This window comes from Sorex araneus, chromosome X (assembly GCF_027595985.1).
Source record: "Sorex araneus isolate mSorAra2 chromosome X, mSorAra2.pri, whole genome shotgun sequence".
In the NCBI taxonomy this organism is placed as follows: Eukaryota; Metazoa; Chordata; class Mammalia; order Eulipotyphla; family Soricidae; genus Sorex; species Sorex araneus.
Window position 1 is genome coordinate 139,740,743 of NC_073313.1, and position 24,235 is coordinate 139,764,977.

At 43.4% G+C, this 24,235-nt stretch overlaps 1 protein-coding gene across 1 annotated transcript in view; it reads left to right on the top strand.

Moving 5' to 3' along the window:
• The window catches only part of HDAC8 (histone deacetylase 8), a 388,207-nt gene that overhangs the window by 342,185 nt on the left and 21,787 nt on the right, over positions 1-24,235 (top strand). Inside the window, exon 10 of the mRNA XM_055122721.1 lies at positions 6,621-6,726. Coding sequence (XP_054978696.1) covers positions 6,621-6,726 — 106 coding nt within the window. The remainder of the gene's footprint in view (positions 1-6,620; positions 6,727-24,235) is intronic.

The following is a 24,235-nucleotide window of genomic DNA, read 5'->3' on the forward strand; positions in this document are numbered from 1 at the left end:
ACACATAAAAGAAAGAAAAGCCAAGAATCCCAACCACATTTTATTTTATTCTTCAGCAGACATAAATGAAGCACCTATTCTTTTAAGGGCCTATATTAGGAGTAATAGGTAATGTAAACATGAATAAATCCATATTATTTCCTTGAAGAATGCTAAGGGAACCTGAAAGACTGATTACAGTCACAATCACAATATCCCGTTAATCACCGATTTCTTGGGCGGGCTCAGTAACATCTCATTTCGTCCTTTCCCTGAGATCTTAGAAGTCCATCTTGACCCTCCTCACAAGGTTGCACTGGGGGCTCTTCAGGGTCAGGGGAATAAGATCCAGCTTGTTACTGGATTTTGCATATGAATACACCATGGGGAGCTTGCAAGGCTGTCCCATGTGGGCAGGAAACTCTCAGAAGATTGCCAGTTTCTCCCAGAGGGAGAAGTAGGCTAAAGATATGGCTCAGCTGCAAGCTTCTGAGAGCTTGCTTTTAAGTCTCTGGATGTTGACCTTGATGGGATTACACACCTGGGTTCTTCTGCCGGTGCCTTCATGCATGAGGCCTGTCCGAACATGTGGAGAGGAGCCTCCAACATGGCTGCAGCTAGGTTCCGGTGGTCTTCGGCCACCGGGAGCTCTGCTTGGGGTGGGGAGGGAAGCTGGAGCCATCCCCTCCGAGGGGCCCCGGGGAAGACAGCCAGGCGTGTGGGCAAAAGACTGATACAGCTAACTAAATCTCCAACAGGCTGCCTTTGAGTCCCATTGAATGGATTTCTTTCTATCAGCCTTAAAATACACCTCCCATCTTACCATGCCCACCCTATCACAGCAGCACTACTGCAACAGACTCCTTTTGGTGCGGAAATAAAAGCATATTCTTATCACTCTAGTCCTTCCTTCTCTTCTCACACACACAACTCTTCTTTCCACTGCATTTAGGCCCTGTTCATAAGCACCTCTGACTTTGCAGTGGCAAAGATCTTCCCATCGACAAGTCAGCAAACCACCCTCCTCTTAATTAACCTCTCGGCAAAGCCTTGAATTACTGCTGTTTCCATTCCTGTCTGCGGCTGATGTGTTGGCCACTGTCTCTGATTCTTTCGTTGCCTCTGCTTTCTTCTTACTCTGTAGTAAGCCTCCCCTGCCAGTCAAAGCAATAGCTTCATGCCACTGATAGCTCCCAAATTCACAGCACATGTCCTGCCTTTTAGACCAAACCTTCCTCCCAAATTACATTCTAAAACATTATTTGGTTCCAGCCCTCTGCATGCTCCCAATTGAGTCTTTGTTCATACATGCATACCCTACCGTGAGCCCTTTTCCTGTCTGTATTCCTCATCCCGTTAATATGCTGCTTCGACAGTCCCAAATCTGTAACTCTTCTTCCTTATTTCCCTCACCCAATTAATGATTTAGTCCTATCGCTGCCTGCCATCTTTTAAAGTTTTTTCAATGTCCCCATTTGCAGCTGGGGAAATCATTCAAAGGTTTGGAGCTCATGCTTTGCAGGCCAGAGCCCTGGGTTCAGCGGCTGGCATCACATGGTACACCAAGCGCCCCCAGCAGTGCCCCCACGAAAACTGCTCCAGAAATAGTTCCACCCCCAGTTCCACTGGGTATGGCCTCAAAACGTAATAAGTAAAATATAAAATAAATCCCTTCATTCTTCCTGCAATGACCCTGGTTCAAGCCCTGTTACGAGCCTTTTCCCTGGTCTCCTTACCTGCATCCATCCCCTGCCATTCCATCCCGTGCCCGGCACTGTAGCCAGTGAGCCCTCTGAGTTACACAGATAACCTGTCCGTTCCCTCATTTATAAGTTTCCCCACGTTTCCATTCACTTCTCCCACAAATAGTCATTTCCCACCTACTAGGTGCAAGCACTGTTTTGGAAACTGGCAACACAGCAGGGACAAAAACAATGTTCTGCCCCGTGGCCCTGGGTTAAAGCCAAATGCCTTGGTGTGGGGTGCAGACTTAGTGTGAGAAGCAGGCTGCGCCTCCTCTGAAGCTCACTCCTGCCTCCCGAGTCTTGTGTCCCGATTCTCCTTATGCCCTTTCCTTGAGCCATATGGAATTCATCTCAGTGCCGAAATTGTGTTGCTCTGTTCCACACTTCATGCGGGTGCTCAGGCACTCTTGGGAATGCCTCCGTCCCACCCTCCATAACCCCCTTTGTAACTTTTCTCTGGCAGTAATTTAGAGGCTCAATGGCTGATGCCACGCTCCAGAGTGAGCCACATTCAGATCTCAGCTAGCTATGTGTCCTCTGTGAAGTTACCTGACTGTTCTTTGCTTCAGAGCCTCATCATAAAATAGAAGTAATTGAAGTACCTGTTCTATAATTTGATTGTGAGAATTAAGTCAGTCAGTCCACCAAATCTGCTTAGACACTTGAGGTGCCTGACACATAAGCCTTTAATAAGTAGAAAGTGTTGTTACTTTTTCTGTATTGCTATTATTTTATCTCTCATCACAGTGTGCCTTCCTCTTAAAATATGTCATGATGCCTTTGTACCCAAAATTCTAGATAGGCATATAGTAGGTATTTAATAAGTTTGGGAGGAAGGATAAAAAGGACCAGCTGATAAAGGTTTGTGACCTGCTTTCCTGTGACCCAGTAGGGATTAGGAAGGAAAAACAGCAAGCTAATGGCTTCTTCTGAATCTTTTTGACCAAATTCCTAAGTGTATACTGTGTGAATTATGTGAGCAAGAATCAGAGAGGAGTGAGCAACAAAAACACCTTTTTGAGCTAGATTGAACTGAATGGAAGCTGAGTTACTTCATTGACTCTTGGGTTTATAAGGGGTTGATTACCTTAAAGTAATCATCACCTTCAGTTCCCAACTTTCGGCCCCATCTCATACTTCTCATCTGCCACCTCCCCAATACTGTATTCTCCTGAAAACTGGACAAATTGATACTCAGAAAGCATAAGGAACTCTGAGGAAAAAGGGCAAGGGATGAGAAAGGGTTAGTACGGCCCTTCCCTTGCTGAGATCAAAGCCAGCATTTTTTTTGTTTAAAAGCCTGATGGCCTCTTTCATCCCCTGCTCCATCTGTGTTGCTGGCACTGCTAAGTGGAACGGTCTCTTCTTTGTGCATGGCAACCCTAAGTGCTTTGCCCAGCATCATCCAGAATGTAGGTGAAGCACCTTTTAGGCCAGGGCCTTTTGCACTAGAAAAGGAAATTCACATTGCAGAAGTCCCATTGCATGTTGGGTCCTGTGCTATTTTGCACGCCAGATCTTTTTCTACCTATTATCTCATTGGTGCCTAACACCCCATTATCATCCCTCTGGTAGAAATGACAAAACAGCAATTAAGAAACTCACGGAAGGCACACAGCCAAATCCAGTTCTGAGTCTTTCTGACTCTAAAGTCAGTGCTCTTTCCACCTCATTCTGCTGACTCCAGAGACTAGAAAAGCCGTTCGTGTTCTGGGATGGCTCTTTGAATTATTCCACAGAATTAGCTGAACAGCTAGCTAAACCTTGGGTGAATGTGTTTAATGCAATGTAATTTTAGCATAAAGGTTTAAGGAGACCCTTTGATGAGTTCAACTCTACAGGCTAGGCAAAGAGAATGTGACAGAAGTTCCTGCCTTTGCAAGTTCAAAGTCCAGTAGAAATGAGTTAACAAGTGCAAAAATCAAATATAATATACCACAGAGACAGGGAAAGGCCATAGAGAGCCAGAGAGGGGGAAAGGGCACCCACACTTGGTCTTAGATACACCCTCTAGCTTCCCAGTGCCTGTTGCCCCCCTCAGCCCCAAGCCAGTTGCCATGCAAAATTGGGTGACGAAACAGAGACTACTTCAAATTCTCTGTGTTCCCTAGCCTAAGAGTCACGCAACAAGCAGGACCTGTGAACAACATTTGGGAGATGTTTTGGAACCTGGTCTTGACTGCAGCTAGCCTACTTCAGCAAGGACTATATTATTTATGGGTTAGTGAAAGCCAGGTTCTAGTGCAGCCAGAACAGGTTCAATCCAACTCGAGCTAAATTCTGTCACATTGCAGCCCCAGCTGACCATCACAACTGTGTGCTCTTGATGAGAGAGAGCACTGAACTGGGAAAGAGTGGGCAACCACATAGTAGGCACTCAGAATGAAGACATGCCATCCTAAGCAGACAGCTCATGTCAGGTCTTGCGTGAGAGTCAGGATCAGCACTGTGATCTTTGGTGAAGGCTAACCATGCCCTCTTCCTATATTTCAGCAAGAACTTCCCATTCCACTGTCTTCTTTCTTTCTTTCTTTCTTTCTTTCTTTCTTTCTTTCTTTCTTTCTTTCTTTCTTTCTTTCTTTCTTTCTTTCTTTCTTTTATCTTTCTTTCTTTCTTCCTTCCTTTCTTTCTTTCCTTCTTTCTTTTTTTTAAATTTATTTATTAGTGAGTCACAGTAAGGGTACAGTTACAGATCTTTCGATCTTTCGATCTTTCGATCTTTCTTTCTTTCTTTCTTTCTTTCTTTCTTTCTTTCTTTCTCTTGTTCTTTCTTTTTTCCTTCCTTTCTTTCTTTAATATTGGGGCCACACCTGCTGTGCTCAGGGCTTACTCCTGACTCTGCACTCAGAGGTTAATCCTGAGAGTGCTCGGGGTACCATATGGGGTGCTAGGGAACAAATCCAGGTGGATCACATGCAAGGCAAGCACTGTACCTGCTGTACTTTCTCCCGGCCTTCTTTCCACTGATTTTTATAGCACTTTGAATCCAGGGATTTGGTTGTCCCAGAGGGACCATTGCAGTTGCCTTTTTGCTGTCACTAGCTCTGTACCTGAGAAAGGAGTGGACACTACTTGACACCCTCTGGAAGAGGAGAGGTGACCTAAGGAGAAGGTCCATGCCTATTTGAAGCCTTCTCTCTATAGTCAAGCCCAAAAGGTGCTCAGGCTTTAACCAGGCATCCCCTTGGCTAAAAATACAAACCTCTCAAGTTTCTTCTATCAGAAAAGGGAGTTGGTTTCTGGATACATTCCCCAGGTAACCCCTGGTGTGTGCTTCCTATATCAGTTTGGTAAATGCTATCTCCACTCAAGGCTCCATTGAGCTCCAGGCTTGGGATTTCAGGCAGCAGAGGAAGGTACTAGCCTCTCATGCCCTTTCTTTCCTTTCATAGGGGAGGGGGAAAAGGTATTAGTATTGTGTTGGGCATTTTCTCTTTAACTAAATGTGTAGGGTTTTCTGTCATAGACGTGAATTAGAAGTAGAGAAGCTATCTATCTCCCCATCAAATCACTCCCATAGGTTCCACAAAGGCACTGTTAGAATCCCTAGACTGTGGCACAATCTCTCCCATGGTATCAGATGCACATCTAGGCTCTCAGTAAGGATAATTTGGTAGCAATAGCAATAATCGTTTTTAGAGACTCTTTGAATGGCATCAAATTCATGACACATATCAAGATTTTTTTTCATACCCTCACTACCATTTTCCCCCCTGTGGAATTCGAATTTCCCTGACTTACTTACCATCTAACAATATCACTATTGAGAGCACATAATGTTAAGAACCATATGCTCACTTGCTCTCCAGAGTATATGCACAAATACTATTTCTGTTCAAAACTAAACAGAAATAGTAGCTTTGCATACTTCCCATTCAAAGACTTCTCCCAATTGAATGATTCCCTTTGTCATGGAGTGTTTTTCCCCAGGCTGGCCTTAATAGGGAAGCTGAATCAGATATTGAGAGTTACCAAAGGTCACAAGGAGTCCTCTAGTGAGCTAGAAATAGAATTCCAAAACCTTTATTTTGAGTCCTTGAATTTAAAAGCAAACTCTACTATAGAGAAAGAAAAAGCAAAAATGAAGAAACTAAGTTGGTTGAACATTCCTGGGCCAAGGTATCCAAGGCAACCAAAACTACAAGGCAGCCTCCATGTTCTGTGAGGACTGGGGGGTGAAGGAGAATGCTGCCTTCAACGGCCTGATGGTCTAGTAAGAGAGATTCAGTCCCTGTTTGAAAACTCTCTAACTAATGTTGAATGTACCTTCATGTCTCTGGAGGATCCCAGAGGAGGTGGCGGCTACAGAGCCCCATGGCAGCAGACTCATTAACCTATATATCATACACTGGCAAGCCCGGTCTATTTCTAAACAATGAGCACAAGAAAAGGTGCCAGCAGAGCATTCTGGGGGTCGGTGGAGAATGAAGGACAGCTTTGTGAAGGAGGTGATATTTGAGCTGCTCCTGGAATGGTGGGTAGGATTTTTACAGGCAGCAGGGATCTGGGGAGGGCATCCGAAGAGAGCCATGACACAGATCTGAAGGGGAGGACCAAGTGTGGTATGATTTAGAAGAGCACAAAATACATGCTCAAGAACTGGGACACAGGAGTTGCTGAAGCAGGAGGAGACCGTTGAGACCTGAGCAGTGAGGAGTTTGAAAAGCAAGTGAAAGAATTTCACAGTGGACTGTCACTGTAGGTTTTGAACATGGGGAGTTGACACCAGCGAGACAGGCTTCCGCTGCATCATCCTGCCCTGCCCCCGCCCCGCCCCCGAACCTCCCTTGCCTTGTTGGTTGTGGTAGGTTTCTTTTGATTGTTCTGTTTTATGTGGTTTAATTTAGATGGTTTCTGTGGTCTCATTTGGTTTTTGACCTTTCCCTTTCCTTACAGTTTTTCACAGCATATGGTCCTGATTATGTGCTAGAAATCACGCCAAGCTGCCGGCCAGACCGCAACGAACCCCACCAAGTCCAGCAAATCCTTAACTACATCAAAGGTGAGCACTCCCCCTTGAGTCCTGCCCTCCTCGTTCCACCCAGCATGTAGTGGCTCTTGGGTGGGGCCTTTCCCCCATGCCATTTGTCTGGTGGTGGCTCACAGTTTCACTGACTTGTAAGAGACACCTCTTCTTAGACTGACAGATTGTTGTTGGAATTCCACCGTGGCTGCTGCTCTGGTTGGGGTTGTCATGTGGCTGACTAATGTCACCTTCAGGAAGACAAAAGTTTCCGTTTTAGGCACCTCCACTGGAATACAAGATCTAAAGCATCCCCTGGAATCCTTTCTCTTTACAAAGGATGATAATAAAAACCCCCTTGAAGAGGAGGGAAGTTCAAGTCAATTAAGAGTTGGGAGAGGACGCTCAGTTCCAGTGGGGCCCTTTGGTTCAATAAAGCCCAGAGACAATAGTCCAACGACAGATTCTGAGTCCTTAGAAGCAGTTCCCATTGTCACTCTAGTGTCACCTAATAAGGTGAAGGCTGTGGCTTTATCCTTCCTTTCCCAAAGGCTGGCCCAGAATATCCTGGCCTCTGGACAGAGAGCAATTGCTAGTCATCAGGTTCCTTCCTGCTTGATCGCACCCGCCACTCACTGTTGGGGTGCCGCCCTCTGCTTGCTAGTAGTGCCCCCTCCCAACCTACGCTGCTGCTTTACAACTCAACTCACTTCATCTACCTCCCTCCACGACCCCCCCCAAAAAAAGTGTTTTTGGCAACCATTTTCCTGTTTAATTGAATTTCTATGTATGTGTACATATTTGGGGGGCTTCTAATTATTTGCAGAGTTAAGAGGCCAAGGATATCATATTGCCCACCTTGGAAAGTGAATTCCCTGTGTTTATTTATGTAATGGCCACGCTAGCACCAGTTCTACCTTTTATTCCCTCCTGGGAATAGAATGCACTATGAAAGGGAGGCCTGTTCTGTGCCAGAGTCAGTCAGAGGAAACTCATGTGCCCCAGGGCGGGGAGGGGGTTGGTCTCGCCAAGGATTGGATTCAGCATTATTTTCTAGCAGAACCCAGTCTGTGACAACAACAGAGTCCACATCCTAGGCTCCTTCGGGAGAAAGAATTTTTTTAAACTCTTAAGTGACAGACTGCTATGGTCATGCCAGAGCAATGCTTATTTCCTCTTTGAAATATCTCCTAGCCCCCAGTCTTAGCTTCACCCTATTCTTTCAGGCATCTCCCTCTGGCCTCTCGATGGCTAATATCCTCAGAAGTTCTCATTTCCTAACCAAATCCTTCTCCCTATCCAACATTTGATGACTGGTCCTTCTCTGGTGCTGCATCCCTGATTAGCACTGACACTTCCACCCCCATTTCTGTCTGCCCCTTTCAGTTCCAGGACATATTTCCTGTTTTCTTGGGGATTACTACTGGACCAACTTCTCTTACCTCACTTCCTTCAATCCTGCCCCGATCCAGGCTCTAAATTCTGGTAGAGTACAGATAAAGCAATAGAAATGGGGGATGCTGGAGCAGGTAGGGCATTTGCCTTGCACCCAGGTTCGATTCCCAGCATCCCATATGGTCCCCTGAGCACTGCCAGGAGTAATTCCTGAGTGCAGAGCCAGGAGTAACCCCTATGCATTGCCGGATGTGACCCCCCAAAAAAAGAAATAGAGGGGGGCTGGAGCGATAGCCCAGCAGGTAGGGTGTTTGCCTTGCGGGCGGCCAAACCAGGTTCGATTCCCAGCATCCCATATAGTCCCCTGAGCACTTCCAGGAGTGATTCCTGAGTGCAAGCCAGGAGTAACCCCTGTGCATCACCAGGTGTGACCCAATAGCAAAAAATAAATAAATAAATAAAAATAGAGGAACTAAGAAGCCTCTGCCATTATTTGCTCACATGTAGGCACCTCCATATGTACAGATATATGTGTATCTTCATGATTTCCTGCACATACCCAGACTCATATCTTCAAAGAGTGGTAAAATCTTGTTATTGAAGAAATAAAAATGGCAAGCCACAGAAGACATAAGGAAGGTAGTATGAAGGGAAAAGAACTAGGCAAAGTAAGAACCCCCTGACCAACCCCCTGCCCCGCCACCAAAATGCAGTCAATCTTATAGACAAAAAGAATATGATGGGGGCTGGAGTGATAGCACAGCAGGTAGGGCGTTTGCCTTGAATGCGGCTGACCCGGGTTCGATTCCCAGCATCCCATATGGTCCCCTGAGCACGGCCAGGGGTAATTCCTGAGTGCAGAGCCAAGAGACCCCTGGGCATCGCTGGGTGTGACCCAAAAAGCAAAAAAAAAGAATATGATGATGGTTGCTTAAAAAAAATCTTTAAGGAAACCTAAGTTTCATAGAAATAATGATTTTTACAAGATCCTAATGAGTTAAAGCAATCTTAAATCAAGACAGAGAAATGAAGCTGGTAGGAAATGAATGGCCCACAACTGCATCCTCAGAGACAACCGGATATATACAAGAAGGAAAAGCAACATTTTGTCTGCAAGGGAATCAGGGATTTTAATCACCACAGAGCTCAGTGTGAGTCACCGGGGCAAGGTGGCCTCCAGAGATGCTGATGCAATATAGACTTCATTTTCAAAGAACTCTAGATAAATAGCATAGTGCTCCAGGAGATGAGTTGGGATGGGGAGATATGGTTGGATCCCACGCTCCATGGACCTGATTGGAGGAGCTACAGAACCCAGAGGAATGAAGGTCCAGAGTGACGCAGTCTTTATTTTGTATCTATTTAAGGCTGTCACAGACAGGAGAACTTACGTAGACAGGACCAGTGCAATCACAGGGCACAGAGAGACCCTTGCTTCGATATTTTTTTTCCAAAGGTGGCTTTGCACTCAGTAGAAGAATTATCTAGCAATTAGACCCGTTCAAAGTGGAACAGCATGCTCAGAAAAGAACGGGGTCTTTGCTGCTGGGTACAGATAAGCAGAGGACTTACTTGTCATATCGAAGATGAGCCCCTGCATTGAACAAGATTGTTGTTAAATGCCTTCCGATCCTGCTATGCTAGTTTACTGTGTAGTCAAATAAGAAAATAGATAAACAATGAAGAGGAATGAGTACATGAGTCACAGTTGGTGGAGGGAGGTTGGGGAGGAGGTAAGGTTGCGTATGAGGAAAAATTGATGAAGGAGGAAAAAAGGAACTAAGTGGTTGAGAGTGGGTGGGGAGGATCTGGGAGGGTGGGCAGCAAATAAGGTGGCTATAGAATACGGGGACTGTTCCGATTTCCCATTTAGCCATCCCTCTCATATTGACAACGTCTCATGTGCCAGCCATACAAATGAGCAGGATGCACAGGTCTAGAAACAAAAAAGAAATTCAGCTAAACCGAGGTGGAAATGAGGCTAGAAAGAAGCCCGAATTTGCTTAAAAGGGCCAGGCTAACCTGCCATACTAAGATCATGTCCTTCCAGCCTAGTGACGCATACTGCCATCAGATACTGTGTTGCCATGACAATGGTCAGTGTGGAGAGGCTGCTGAATTTTATGCGTTCTGAAAGATTTTCCTGAACCTGCCTACAAGTCTGTTGTTTGTTCTTGCATATAAAAAAAAAACTTAGCTATGCTGGCCATTTCTCACTAGGGTTTCGTCTCTCTCCCCTCTCCTTCAATCCATTAAAAAAGAAAAGGATGAGGAAGAGGCACAAATTGATTTGGGGAAGTGGGGTGGCGATAAGGGTGTGGATAGACTCAGCTTCCAGCTATGGGAAGAAATTTAGCCAGCAAGCCTACTTCAGTTTATTCAGCCTTTGAACTTGGGTTGTTTTTTTTTCCCCTTTGTTTCACCACACCCCTTAGAAGCACAAATGATGGGATTTTGAGCCTATTGGAAATAAAAACTTGAGAAAATTCCTCTTACATGGTTGTATTCCCTATATCACAGACTGAATGGAGAGATATGCAAGTGTAGACTCCACTTTATTCCCTTTCAGTGCCTGTTAGTCTTTTCAGGAGGGGGAAAAAGACAAAAACCCATGGAGAGTGCATTCAAACTGTTTGCTTTACACAGAAAATTTCGGTTTTGCTCCCATAATGTACTCTTCTCGTGCAAGAGGATCTTGAAGGTCTATGGCCTTGTTTACTAGGAAGCACAGAGTAGAGAGAAGGTAGCTCAGCCGAGCTTCCTGACCCCCACTGTAACAGCATCCCCTCGCCAGCCTCCTGTGCTCCAACTCATTTGCCTTTTCTCTGATTGACATGCTCTGGGAGAACTGGCTCACAGTAAACCTTCCAGAGTTGAAACAGTGCTGGTGTGATCAGCCCCCGACGTGGCTCACATCCCGAGACTAGCTTGCTCTGCAGGTAGCAAGCAAGATCCTTTTCTTGTCCCTGGTACTGATGACATTTGAGTCAAGTAAAAGTCCGGTTAAGGGGAGGAGAGCAAGAGCGAGTTTTCTATTGCAACCCAGACCCAACCTCCTTTGGGGTGGGCAGTGGGCATGCCTACGTGAGTCTGTGTTGGAGTTGTAACTGGAGATTTCGACACTTGCTCTTAGGCCCCAGACTGTACCTCAGGCTTGCCTGGCATAGAAAGAGAAACCAATGCAACTCTTTGGAGAGGGATGAAGAGTACACAAGAGGGAAAGAGAGAGGTTTTGTGCCTATCTGCCCTTCTCTAACCATTAATGAAGCAAGCTTAGTAAAGCAGCCTTTGCAGTGGCTGGGGATGGAGAGTTAGCCAGCATGCTGACAGGACTGTGGGTAGAAACACAGGTGACATCATAAATAAAATAACAAAATTTGGTCGATAGAAAAGAGCAATAGTACAGCAAATAGGGCACTTGCCTTACACACAGACAACCTGGGTTTATTTCTGGTGTTACATATGGTCCCCCGAAACCCTGCCAGGAATAATCCCTGAGCACTTAGACAGCAGAAAGCCCTGAGCATCAGCCCAAAACCAAAACCAAAACAATAAAAATGATAGCTACCATTTATCTTAAAGGTGAGGAGACTGAAGTTCAGAGAGGATAAGTGTCTAGACTAAAGTCACCCTTATTTGTTCATTGAGCAATTAATTACTAAGTGCCTACTATGCTAATATATGGTGAAACAGATATTTGAATCCAGATCTCTCTGAGTTGGTGCTCTGGACTCAAGCTGTTCAGCTTTTCTGGTGTCCCTCCTTTTTTCCATAGTATTGCCCTCTCAATCTCCCCATCAACACACCTCTGCTTTTCCCATTTGTCCCAGAAAACCCTTCCCACCCTGCTTTGTACCCCAGCTTCTTCCATAAAGGTCACCGATGAGGAATGCCCAGCTCCTGACTTATATATGTAAATGTATGCTCCTCGTTGGCCGCCTACAACCCACCTGTGTGTATTGTGGGGTCTGCAAATGATATTATAAATATCCAAATGGCCCTTGGCAGAAAAAAAAGGTATCTGTCCCCTATATTTTAGATGGTACCAAGAACCTGAAATTTTATGTCTCTTAGAAAACAGGAGGAAAACAGTCTTGGGCAGCACTCACTATTCTATTTCTGACCTAGGCCTTCGGCCCTCCCTCAATCCCCATTCCTGCCATGCCCACCTTCTCCCCAGCATATTATACTCTGAAGCTTCCAGCTTCATTTGAACTTGTGTAAAGTTAAAGAAAATAACAGTGTGGACCCATGCAGCTTCTACTGCCTGTAGTGTGGTGTGGCCACCAGCCCCAGTCTGCTATGTTTAGTTCCACATCCCAAACCCTTTGCACAATTTCTAGTAATAGTCTCAGGAAAATCACTGTGCTGGGTATATGTAGTACTCCCTCCGGCAGTCTGAGTTTGTCGGTCTTTAGGTCTGGGCATGCCCAAGACCTGCTAAAGCACCAAGCTTGAAGCAGTGTTCCTGCCTGATGAGAATCTACACCATGGACACTGCTTCCTTCCACGCCTTCTCTTAATTCCTGAGAAGCCGTAAGAAGATGGTAAAAGGCAGGTTGGTGCCCAATTTGGTGGACTCAGGGCTTATTGGAAAGCCGTTGACACAGGATTGCAGAAGAAACCCTGAACCAATATGCATGACTTCAGGTGCTGATATCTGTGATGTCCACTCCCTTATGACCCCTTATCATCCCTGTCCTTTCTTTATTCCTCTCCAGCCTTCTATGGTCCTTTCCAGTACCTTCTGCTGCCCAATCTTCCTAATTGACCAAGTTTCTGTCTTACTTCACTAAATAGTATAGGAAATTGAAAGGTTTGCCTGTTGCTGTTGTTGTTAAAGAAATAACCTTTTAAATTATCACACTGAGGGTCAGAGAGACAGTACAGGAGGTAAAACACTGTACTGTCTTGAAAGGAGCTACAACAGCTCTAGTGTGACTCCCTGGCATCACATATGGTCCCCTGAGCACTGTTGGGGTTCACTTCTGACCATAGAGCCAGAAATAGCCCCAGAGGTCTACCAAATGATATTAAGAAGAATAATAGTATATACTGAAAGTATATATATATATATACACACACATATATATATAAATAAAAATGGAGTCTCTTCCCCAAAGTTATAATAACTTAATAGCAACTTTTAACAAATCTTAAAAATTCTTGGCAGATTTCTGTTGAAGACTTGAAGTATTCACCTAAATCCAAGAGGTAGGATCTGCCATTATTGAAAACCTAGTGTGCAATACCATCTGGTAGAATTTTTCCATAATCAACCTCATTTAATCCTTCCAGCTCTCTTGAGATAGGAAAGTAAACTGGTGCCCAATGATGTAGTGAACATGACTACACTCATGTATCAAGTAAATGGCAACTCCAGAATTTGAATACAGGACTGGGTCCCCTCCTCCACTTGGCTTTAATGCTCAATCAAGTCTACTTTTAGTACCATGTATGCTTTTCCAAGTTCATCACTTTTCATCATCATCAGTTTCATCCCGTTGATCAACGATTTGCTCAAGCGGGCACCAGTAACATCTCCTTTCGTCATAGCCCTGAGATTTTAGCAGCCTCTCTTTACTCATTCTTCCCAGCAGTGCCACATTGGAGGCTCTTTTCAGGGTAAGGGGAATGAGACCCATCATTGTTACTGCATTTGTTATATTGAATATGCCAGGCTTATTAAATATAACCAGGCTCTGCCGATTATAAATTATAGACAAGGAATTATGCTTACAATATACCTAGGATAATGATTCACTTTAAAATAGTCTATGTGTGCTGGAAAGATAGTATAGTTGGTAAAACACTTACTTGCCTTGCACGTGCCCAACTACGAAATGTGAAAGAGAGTGACATGAAGTCATTTTAAGGTTTTTCTTTGCATGTTTGTGTATGCCACACTCAGCTTGGTGCTCTGAATGTGATTGTGTATGGCTGTGTCTCTGTGGAGCTCAGATGTATCTGTCGTGTCCCGTGTCGACCTGGGAAGTGATTAGAGGCTACTAACACTTGTTGCTCCATGTGTGGAGAAGGGAAGGGGGTTATAGGAAGAGGGGCATACTCAGGAGTGCTCAGGGCCTACTCCCAGTTTCATGCTCCTTCAGGGATCTAAGCAGGATAGAACCCAGGCTCCTGCATGCAAAAAATGCACACCAGTCAGTCCACTGAGCTATTTCTCTATGTTTTCTCTACTCAGGTTTGAGTATTTCAGTAATAAATTTAATGTATAAAACAAGCTGAAAGAAAAGCAATTTCTGAAGTCTTTTGTTCTCTCCAAGTTACTCCATGTAAACTCTTCCCATTCTATAATATCTCCCAAAGAAATATTCTACATTAGATTAATTTAATAGGTTTAATAGTCTCTTCATTTTCATGCCCAGATAAATAAATCAATGAACATTGTTTTGAACCTCCCCTGTGTTAGCTACCTTGGGTAATAAAAGAGTTTAAGGCATTGTCCCTGCTTCTAATAAAAGTCTGGGTATGGCGATAAAACTAACCCCCTTGGACAGATCAAGATATAATGAAAAGTAACACTGTATCGAGGAAATGGGATAGTAAGACTTGAGAAAGAGTGATTTCAGAGTGTTGGAAGAATTCAAATAGATGTAGGGGTATGCTGGTAAGCAAGGGAATGGGTAAGTGGGGGCAGAGCAGATCACAGGTTCCCTTGAATTTCAAGCTGCATAGCCCGTATCAAATAAAATTAAATGGGAGTCATTCTGTGCTGTGGTATTAGATGTGGCATAGTGAAGTCGTACTGAGATAGATCATTGTGATATTACAAAGGTGAACTTACAAGAGTTTGGACTAGAACAGTGTCATGATAGGGAGGAAAAGCTGAGAGCTTTTAGGGAGAGAGTATCAATAGCACTTGGAGGTAGGTCATTAATAGAGTCAACGAGAGAGGAACGAGATGACTAAGGTGTTCTGCCTGAATGTCAACTGAATGGAGTGCTGTTAGGAAACAGGGATGTACATAATTAATATATGATGGGTTCTGTTTTAATACCCTGAATATGTGGTGTTATATAATGTCTCTACACATGAAAGAGTTCTCTGCAGTCACGTAAAAAGAAATTTGTAAAGATAACTTGAAGACACCAGAATTTGCTCATGAGCTGGAGAGATAGCTTAGGGATTACAGTGCTTGCCTTGCATAAAGCTGACCCAGGTTTGAATGCCCAGCACTACCTATGTCTCCCTGGGCACTGCCAAGAATAATCCTTTAGGGGCTGGAGTGATAGCACAGCGGGTAGGGCGTTTGCCTTGCACGCAGCCGACCCAGGTTCTATTCCCAGCATCCCATATGGTCCCCTGAGGAGCGCCAGGGGTAATTCCTGAGTGCAGAGCCAGGAGTGACCCCTGTGCATCGCCAGGTGTGACCCAAAAAAAAAAAAGAATAATCCTTTAGCATAGAGCCCGGAACAAGCTCTGAGTACAAGCCAGAGTATGGTCCCCAAAGGAAACCAACATTTTTTTTTCTCATAAGCACAATGTAAAATGAGGGAAATAACATAAAATGAGTCATTAAAAGTGTATGTTATTAATATATAAAATGTGTTTGTGAGTCTATGAAGATACATATACAGTAAAACACTAGAAGGAAATATGCCAAAAATGCCAGCAGTCATTAATTATCTCTGGTAGTAGGATTGGAATCATGGCAATTTTTATTTGTTCCTTTTACCTCTGTATTTTTCAAGAATTTCTACCATGAACGTGCATTGCTTTTGTAGTTTGGAAGAAGTCATACATGTTTGGGTTCTATTAAAAGTGACAGTTATCTTGTCAGCCCTTATGCATGAATTTTGGGTTTACTAAATCTTTACACTGTAGCTGATGCACATCATCATCATCATCATCATCATCATCATCATCATCCCGTTGATCATCGAATTTCTCAAGCGGTCTCAGTAACATCTCCATTCGTCCTAGCCCTGAGATTTTAGAAGCCTCTCTCTACTCGTCCTTTCCAATGGTGCCACATTGAGGCTCTTTCACGGTCAGGGGAGTGAGACTCATTATTGTTACTAGTTTGGGCATATGAATACGCCACAGGGAGTTTGTGAGGCTCTCCCATGTGGGCAGGAAACTCTCAGTAGCTTGCCAGGTTCTCCCAGAGCGAGAACTAGGCTCTAAGATGTCACGCTTCTGGGAGCTTGGTTTTATAGTTTCTGGATGTTGGCCGTTGGTGAGATTACATGGCGCCGGGGCCGATCCCTGGGTGTGACCGCCTAACTACTGGAAAATGGGGAATCTGGGCGGAAGAGGCCCAGTCCCAATCCGAGCAGGCTTGGAGGTTTGATGAACATAGTTGAAAAAATTCAGAACTGGAGAGTTAGTATTTTACATGTCTCAGACATGGTTCCCTTGCTTAGGTACTAAATAATATTAAGATACTTCCCTTTGTCCTGGAAAGCAGATCTCTTAAATCAAAATGCGAAGCCTCTCCCAGCTGGTAGAAAGGAAGAAATCTAGATTATCTCTTTAGGCCACCTCCTTCTCTAAAATTCTCATTCACTCAAAGGTAACAGTCTCAGACTTTTGGGGAATTTTCTGTTCCATCCATATTCCTCCCACAATCTTGACTATGGTAGCTGTATAATAAATCTTAAAATTAGGTCACTAATCCTCTCAAATTCTTTTTCAAAATATATTTAGCTACACATAAGCTTTGCAATAATCTTGTCTATATCTATATGTTTGAGGTGAAATGATAGAAATTATGTTAAGCCTATATATAAATTTGGGAGAAATTTAGATCTTCCAGTTTATGGAGAAATAATTTAATAGTCATAATTGTATAAAGTTAAGGATTAAAGCATAATGATTTAGTATATGAATGATTACCACACCAGGTCTAATTGACATTTGTCATACAATAAAAAGAAAATGGAAAAAGGAGAGGGTCAGAGCCATAGGACAGGGGGGAAGGCACTTACTTTGCATGCATCTGATCCCAGTTTAATCCCCAGCATGGCATATATTTCGCCAAGCACTCAGGAGTGATCCCTGAGCACCACCAGGTAGACCAAGTCCTCTCCCCACATCCCCACAGAAAAAGAGAAAAATTCTATTTAATAGTAGAATGCCCAGGACCTATTCTCTTAAGAACTTTCATATACAACACACAGCAATGTTAACCATGTTCATCATTTCATCTATTATACCCCTACTATTTATTTATCTTATAACTTGAATATTATACCATTGAATCACCTTCCTCCGATGATACTTTTTATTGTATTGAGTTTTCTAATCTATGAGCATGGTGTGTCTCTCCATTTATTTACATCTTCTTTGATTTCCTTCATACATTTTATAATTTTCTTTCATTTTTCTTTCCTTTTGGGGGGAGTGGGTTTGGCACCACACCTAGTGGCGATGGTTTTTACTACTCCCAGCAGTGCTCAGGGTTGGTGTGTAGGACACAACCATGTGGTGCTGTGGGTTGAACACAGGGCTTTCATATGAAAATCATGTGCTCCAGCCTTTGAGCTCTCTCCCTGGCCCGGCATTTTGTAACTTTCAGCATATAGATCCTGAACAGGTTCTAAGTTGCTGGGATTTTTTTGTTATTGTATCTTTCATTTTTTATTTCCATCTGTTCTTTCCTAATATTTAGAAATACAATTTTGGGAGTAGGGCAATATTCTTGGTTCTGTGCTCAGAAATGACCTCTGATGGTACTGAGGGACCATATACACAGTGCTGGGGCTTGAACTGGCATCAGCTGCATGCAAGGAAAATGACTTGCCTCTTGTACTATTTCTCCAGACCTAGAAATACTACTTTTTCTATTAAGTATATATCATATGCTATAATATTTCTGAACTCATTAGTCTAGATGTTTGTGGTTTTTGGTTTTCCATATTTCTTAGGAATTTTTACATAGACCACAATTCATCTGCAGATAAAGATCATCTTCCTTCCTTCCTTCCTTTCTTCCTTGCTTGTTTCCTTCCTTCATTCCCCCCTCTTCCTCCTCCTCCTCTTCCCTCTTTCAATCTGGGAATTATGGTTTACAATACAGGTACTGAAAGGTTATCATGTATATTCCTTTATCTACTTTCAGCATTCAGTTCTCGTCCATAGTGATTATTTCCAGCTATCACTATCAAAGTGTTCCTTCCCTTCTCTGTCCTAACTGTGCTTACTCCCCCTACCCCAACATCACACTTGTGGCAAGCTTCCAACATAGGATAAGTCCTCCTGGCCCTTGTTTCTACCATCTTTGGGTATTAATCTCATACCATGTTTGTTTGTTTTTAACAGTTTGTAGAAATCTTTTATTTGCTTTTAACTATGCTGTATTTAAAAAATATAATGCTATATAATAAGCATAACAGATCATACCATGTTTTTTTGTATCTCACAAATGAGTACAATTATTCTATGTGTGTTCCTCTCCTTCTGGCTCATTTCATTCAGCATGATGCTCTCCATGTCCATCCATTTATAAGCAAATTTCATGACTTCATTTTCCTTTGACTTCCATTGTGTAGATGTGCCATAGTTTCTTTATCCAGTTGTCTGTTCTTAGGCACTTTGGTTGTTTCCAGATTCTGGTTACTGTGAATAGTGCTGCAATGAACATAGAAGTGCAGATGGCATTTCTGCTGTGTGTTTTTGGGCCCCCAGGGTATATTCTCAGAAGTGGTATTGCTGACTCCATGATTTTTATATGAGAAGTCCACCATCATTAGAATTTTATTCTCCTTATTGGTAAGACTATGTTTCTATTTGGTTACTTTCCAGATTTTCTCTTTTTCTGTAGTATTCTAAAGTTTTATTATGATGGATCTTGGTGTGGATACTTTGGGTTTATTCTCTTAGTAAGCTTATTAAATCTATAAGTTTAAACTTGATAAATTTGGGAAATTTTTAGTCATTATTTTCCCATATACCTTTTCAGTCCCATTCTCTTTCTTCTCTCCCTCTGTCACTTCAATGGCAAAAAATGTTATTTTTAATCATAGCCCTAACCTTTCCCCTGGAGATATATTCATTTCTTCCATTATTTTTCTACATTTGTTCAAACTGGTAATTTTTGCTATTTTATCTTTCAGTTCTTTGATTCTTCCTTTGTATCTTCCATTCTGCTTATGGAGTCCGTTTGTTAAGTTCTTTTTCACTTATCATATTCTCAGTTCTAACTTTACCATTTAGTTTTAGGGTTTTTTCTACAACTTCTCTATTTTAAAAAATTGGGGGTATGCTCATAATTCCTCATGGAGGAATTTCAATGATTGGCTACTTCAAGCTCTTTTCCAGATATATCCAACACCTTTATGTTGATATCTGTTGATTTTTTTGTCTTGTTCAAGTTAAGTTTTTTCTTGGAGTGATTTTCTGTTGTATCTTGAGCATATATTTACAAAACCTTGTGTCCTAACCTTTTGTTTTAGCAAGCTGCCTCTGATGTGATGCTTGCAGTGTCATCCATTACCCTTAGGTTGGGTTAAACATCTAGATGGCAGCCAGAAAAATAGTACAGGGAGGGGGTAAGATGCTTGCCTTCCACATAGCTCACTCTGGTTCAATTCCTGGCGTTACATATGGTCCCCTGAGAACATCACCAGGTGTAGCCCCAAAACAAAACATCATAAAAAAATTTTAAATTTCTTTACCACCACTGACACCTGAAAAGAGGAGGAGTACCTTATTACTTCTGGGCAGGAGTGGAAACTCAGGCTACCATTAGAACACCTCTAATAACAGCCTGGACAGAAATTGGAGTGGCTCCTTGTTTCCACTCCCTTTGTAAGCTCTGATGACACAATGGTGAGAGAGCTTCCTTGCTCCTGAACGAACAAAAGCTCTAGCTTTCTACTCTCACACTACCCTGGGAGGGTGACAGTGAAATCTTGTGACTGCTAGGCTGTTTTTCTTAGTTTTATGTCTTATTCATTCAATAAAATTTGGTATTTGGTATTAATATGCATTGGGTACTATTCTAAGAACTGGCAGAATAGTAGTAAATAGGACAGGCCAAGGTCTGGCCCATCAGGGAACTTATATTCTAGTGGGGACTAGCAAATAAATAGTTCATGGGTTTTTTTTTCTGAAAGAAAAAAAAGGTGCTCTTTTAGCTAGGAGGTTATAGTAAAGGCCTCCCTAAGGAGGCAGTATTTGAGAATAGAGCTTAATTAAGTGGGTAAAGGAGCTTTCCAAAAATTGGGGGGAAGAATATTCTAGAAGAAAGGGAAAAGAGGATAAAGCAGACCCCAGATGCCAATATAAGAATAGATTGGGTGGCTTAATGTACTTGTTTGAATGTATATTTAACAACTAGAACCATTACATCAAACTCTGATTTCACAGACATCACTGCTTAGGAGGAGGAAATTTCTACTAGAAGTCTCTACAGAAGTAGTATGAGAATATGGTGAAATCCTTAACACAACTGAAGCTTAGGAAGCAAATCTATTCTGAGGTAGATAATGTTATTAGACTTCTATGAAAGAGCTAAACTTTGGGGAATGGAGAAATAGCACAGGGGGTAGGGCGTTTACCTTGCACGCGGCAGACCCGGGTTCAATTCCCAGCATCCCATATGGTCCCCTGAGCACTGCCAGGGGGTAATTCCTGAGTGCAGAGCCAGGAGTGACCCCTGTGCATCGCCAGGTGTGACCCAAAAAGAAAAAAAAAAACAAAGAGCTGAAATTTGGGTGGAAGAATAGAGCTGCAAGCCTGTACACAACAGGTAAGGGAGGAGTCTGGAATTCCACAGGAGAAACAGAAGATTATACCCATAGTTTAGAAGAGGAAACACACGGGGCTGGAGCAATAGCACAGCGGGTAGGTCATTTGCCTTGCACGCGGCCGACCCGGGTTCGAATCCCAGCATCCCATATGGTCCCCTGAGCACCGCCAGCTGTAATTCCTGAGTGTAGAACCAGGAGTAACCCCTTTGCATCGCCGGGTGTGACCCAAAAAGCAAAAAAAAAAAGAGGAAATACAAAATTTCCCTTCTGTCTGAATGAGTTGCTGGTTGTCGCAGAGAACAAACCAAGAACTTTTGAAGAACAGTTGGAAGCCTCCAGTGTGTTTAATTAAGCATCTCTGTTTTGCCCAAAGCACATGCCTGAAGCAATTATAACACTTATTCCCAAACAGCTTAAAGCTCTAAAATAATCAAGGGGCAAAGGGGAAGTTGGAACTTATTAGAGAAAATAAGGTAAACCACTCAGGGTTCTGGAATGCCTAACTGTTGCCAATTCTCTCAGTCTACCCAGAGGCCCTTTAGCCAACAGAGATTCAGGTGCTGTCTTTCACACAGCCGCCAAATCCTGCGGTGCTGAGGGGTATTTTATGCCAGAGTAAGCAGGCCAGGCCTCCGTAGCCTTGCTGCCCAGGGGCATGCTGCCTTTGTAGAATTTTCACTGCAAAGTTCCAGAGGAAGCTCTGCGGATATCACATCCCATGGACACCTCTACCTAGAAAGGGACATCCCCAAACCACACTGAGACACCAAATTGCGGCCAAGTCTTTTAAGAAAAGGAAGTTTCTTTAGAGGCTCCTGGTTTACCCACATCCTTCTGTCTCTTTGCCACTCCAAGCACATTTTGGAGGGAGATTTCATAAAGATTTCTAAATTGAGTTAGAATTTCAAGTCTATTGTGACATGCAAATTAGTCCTGCTTGCCCGTTGGCAGCAATGCAGCTGAAGTGCCTAGAGACGGGCCATAAAATGAAAACATCAAAGTGATTAAATGTGCCCGAAGAGCATAATTGAGTGCATGAATAAGAGAAAATAAAACAAATTGATTTTCTCCAGTGCCAGAAAAACAGAATAATTGAGAACAAAATAATAGACTTTGAAGTAATCAAAGTGAGGAATGCACCATAGTGACATAGAAACAGCCAGTTGTGGGAGAGATTTATTGTGTTTCTGTTATCATTTTTACAACTTTAATTTCATTAGCTAATAAATACAAATCAATTGAAAAATCAGTCAACCAGAGAGGAGGCAGTCCCAAGCCAAGATTTTTATTCACATCTCAAAAAACAGGCTGAGGCAGTGATCCTTAATCTACTTTCATAGGCACACATCTCCCCCTGTGAGCTAGTGTAAAGCAAGTTCTTGGAGGCCTCTGTGCTTTGGACGTGATGATGTTCTCCCAGTCACTTTCACATATAGGGCTGCAGCTTCAATTTTCAAAAGGGTGAGTTGTATACCCACAGGGGCGGGGTGGAGTGGACAGAGGACACGGAAGGGAACATGACTGAAGGGAAGTGGTCACTCTGGAGGACTGGGTGCTGAAAGATGGTAATTTCTTCTGCACCGGTAACAGTACTGAAAACCACAGAGCCTAAAAGGAAAAACAAGGTGCCAGTCATAGAGGCAGACTGGAGAAGGGGCGAGGGCAATTGAGGACATCGTTGAAGAGAAGTGGACGCTGGTGAAGGTATTGGTGTGGGAACACTGTATGTATGCCTGAAATTCAACCACAAATAGCTTTGTAATCAGGGTTCTTTAATAAAAGGGGAGAAATTAGGTGGGAAATGATTTCCTACATGCAAAACAATCTAAGTGAAGAATTGGGTTGTTGTAAATTTATGTGGTGGTGGTGGTGGCGGTGGCGGTGATGGTGGCGGCAAAGCACCTGGCACTCTCCCAATACTGCTGAGCATCCCTGGTTCACTGCTTTCACTCTGCAACACTTCTCCCCCGCCTACACACACAAGTGATACTGAAATCTAATCTAAAAGAAGACTATGCCAGGGGCTGGAGCAATAGCACAGCGGGTAGGGCATTTGCCTTGCACGCGGCCAACCCAGGTTCGATTCTCAGCATCCCATATGGTCTCCTGAGCACCGCCAGGGGTAATTCCTGAGTGCAGAGCCAGGAGTGACCCCTGTGTATTGCCAGGTGTGACCCAAAAAGCAAAAAAAAATAGAAGAAGAAGAAGAAGACTATACCACCTTGTTGGTTTCCAGCCTGGCAGCCATGATGCTGGGGAGGATGAGCAGAGGGGAGTTAAGCTGACTTCTCATGCTGACTGAGTATTAGGAGTCTCAAACTATGTGAGGTCCAGTACTGGAGCCAACAGAAGACTACAGCAGAACTATATTTATGGAAAAGAAGGAAAGACTCCAACCCATTCCTTGGTGGACATAAGTAGACACCACAGTCCTTCTCTCTGAGATCCACAGTAATGGTTGATATGATTCAATTTGTGGATTTTTGTTTCATGGGCCCTGAAGCATCTCTAGAAACGGTTGGCACTGCCAAATGTTTATGGTATGCCCTACCTTCAGAGCTCCACAGTCAGTGGCCATACCTTTGGCTCCAGTAGAAGTCTTTAAGACCAATGGGACCATTAAGCAGGCTTTGCAGAAGGACTTGGCAGTGCTGAGACTAGCACTACTTGCTAGATCACTCAGGAAAGCATGGTTCATAAAGTGTGCCTGCCAAGAAATTTGTCCTAAAGAATTTATCTTCCAGGTAGCACCTAGAAGTTGAAGGGATTCTTTCTAACCTTCTGGTGCCTTCCAAGGTCTAATCATGGTATGTGTTGAGATGAATAAGGGATGGTAGCATTTACATCCATTGTGCAAGGGAGCAAGAGTTTGTCTACAGTTCAGTCATGAAATCCCAGCTTCCACTTCCCACTGGTGTTTGGGTGGAGCAAAATGGAGCAAATGGCTTTTACAACTCTGAAGCATTATACAGATGTAAGGCTATATTATTCTTCCTGCTGCTGCTATTCCCATTATCCTGGATTTTCCGGTTCAGAACTTTTGTCTGAAAAAGAAATGTGGAGACAGCACATTGACCAAAAAACCCGGGGACTGTAACTCCAAATGAATGTGAGGCATCCCCCAGAGCCGCAGATAGGCCACTCAGAGACTGGTCTCTGTGGGCAGACTGGCTGAGTGGCAGGCAAGCAGCCCACTCTTCTGAAAACACCTCTGCAGTTACTTGTACCTGTTTCTCCATATGGAGCCAGCAGATCTAAGCATCGAAGAGAGAAAAATGAATCATCAGCTATTTTAGCAATTGGTTCAATTCCATTAGAGACAGTAGTAGTCCCTTGCAAGCTTAGATGAGAGTACCCCAACCATCAGGGTAATATTCTTTAAGTGCTGGTATCCTGTAAATGCCAGAAACCTGGTGGGAATAATCCATACCTTGGGT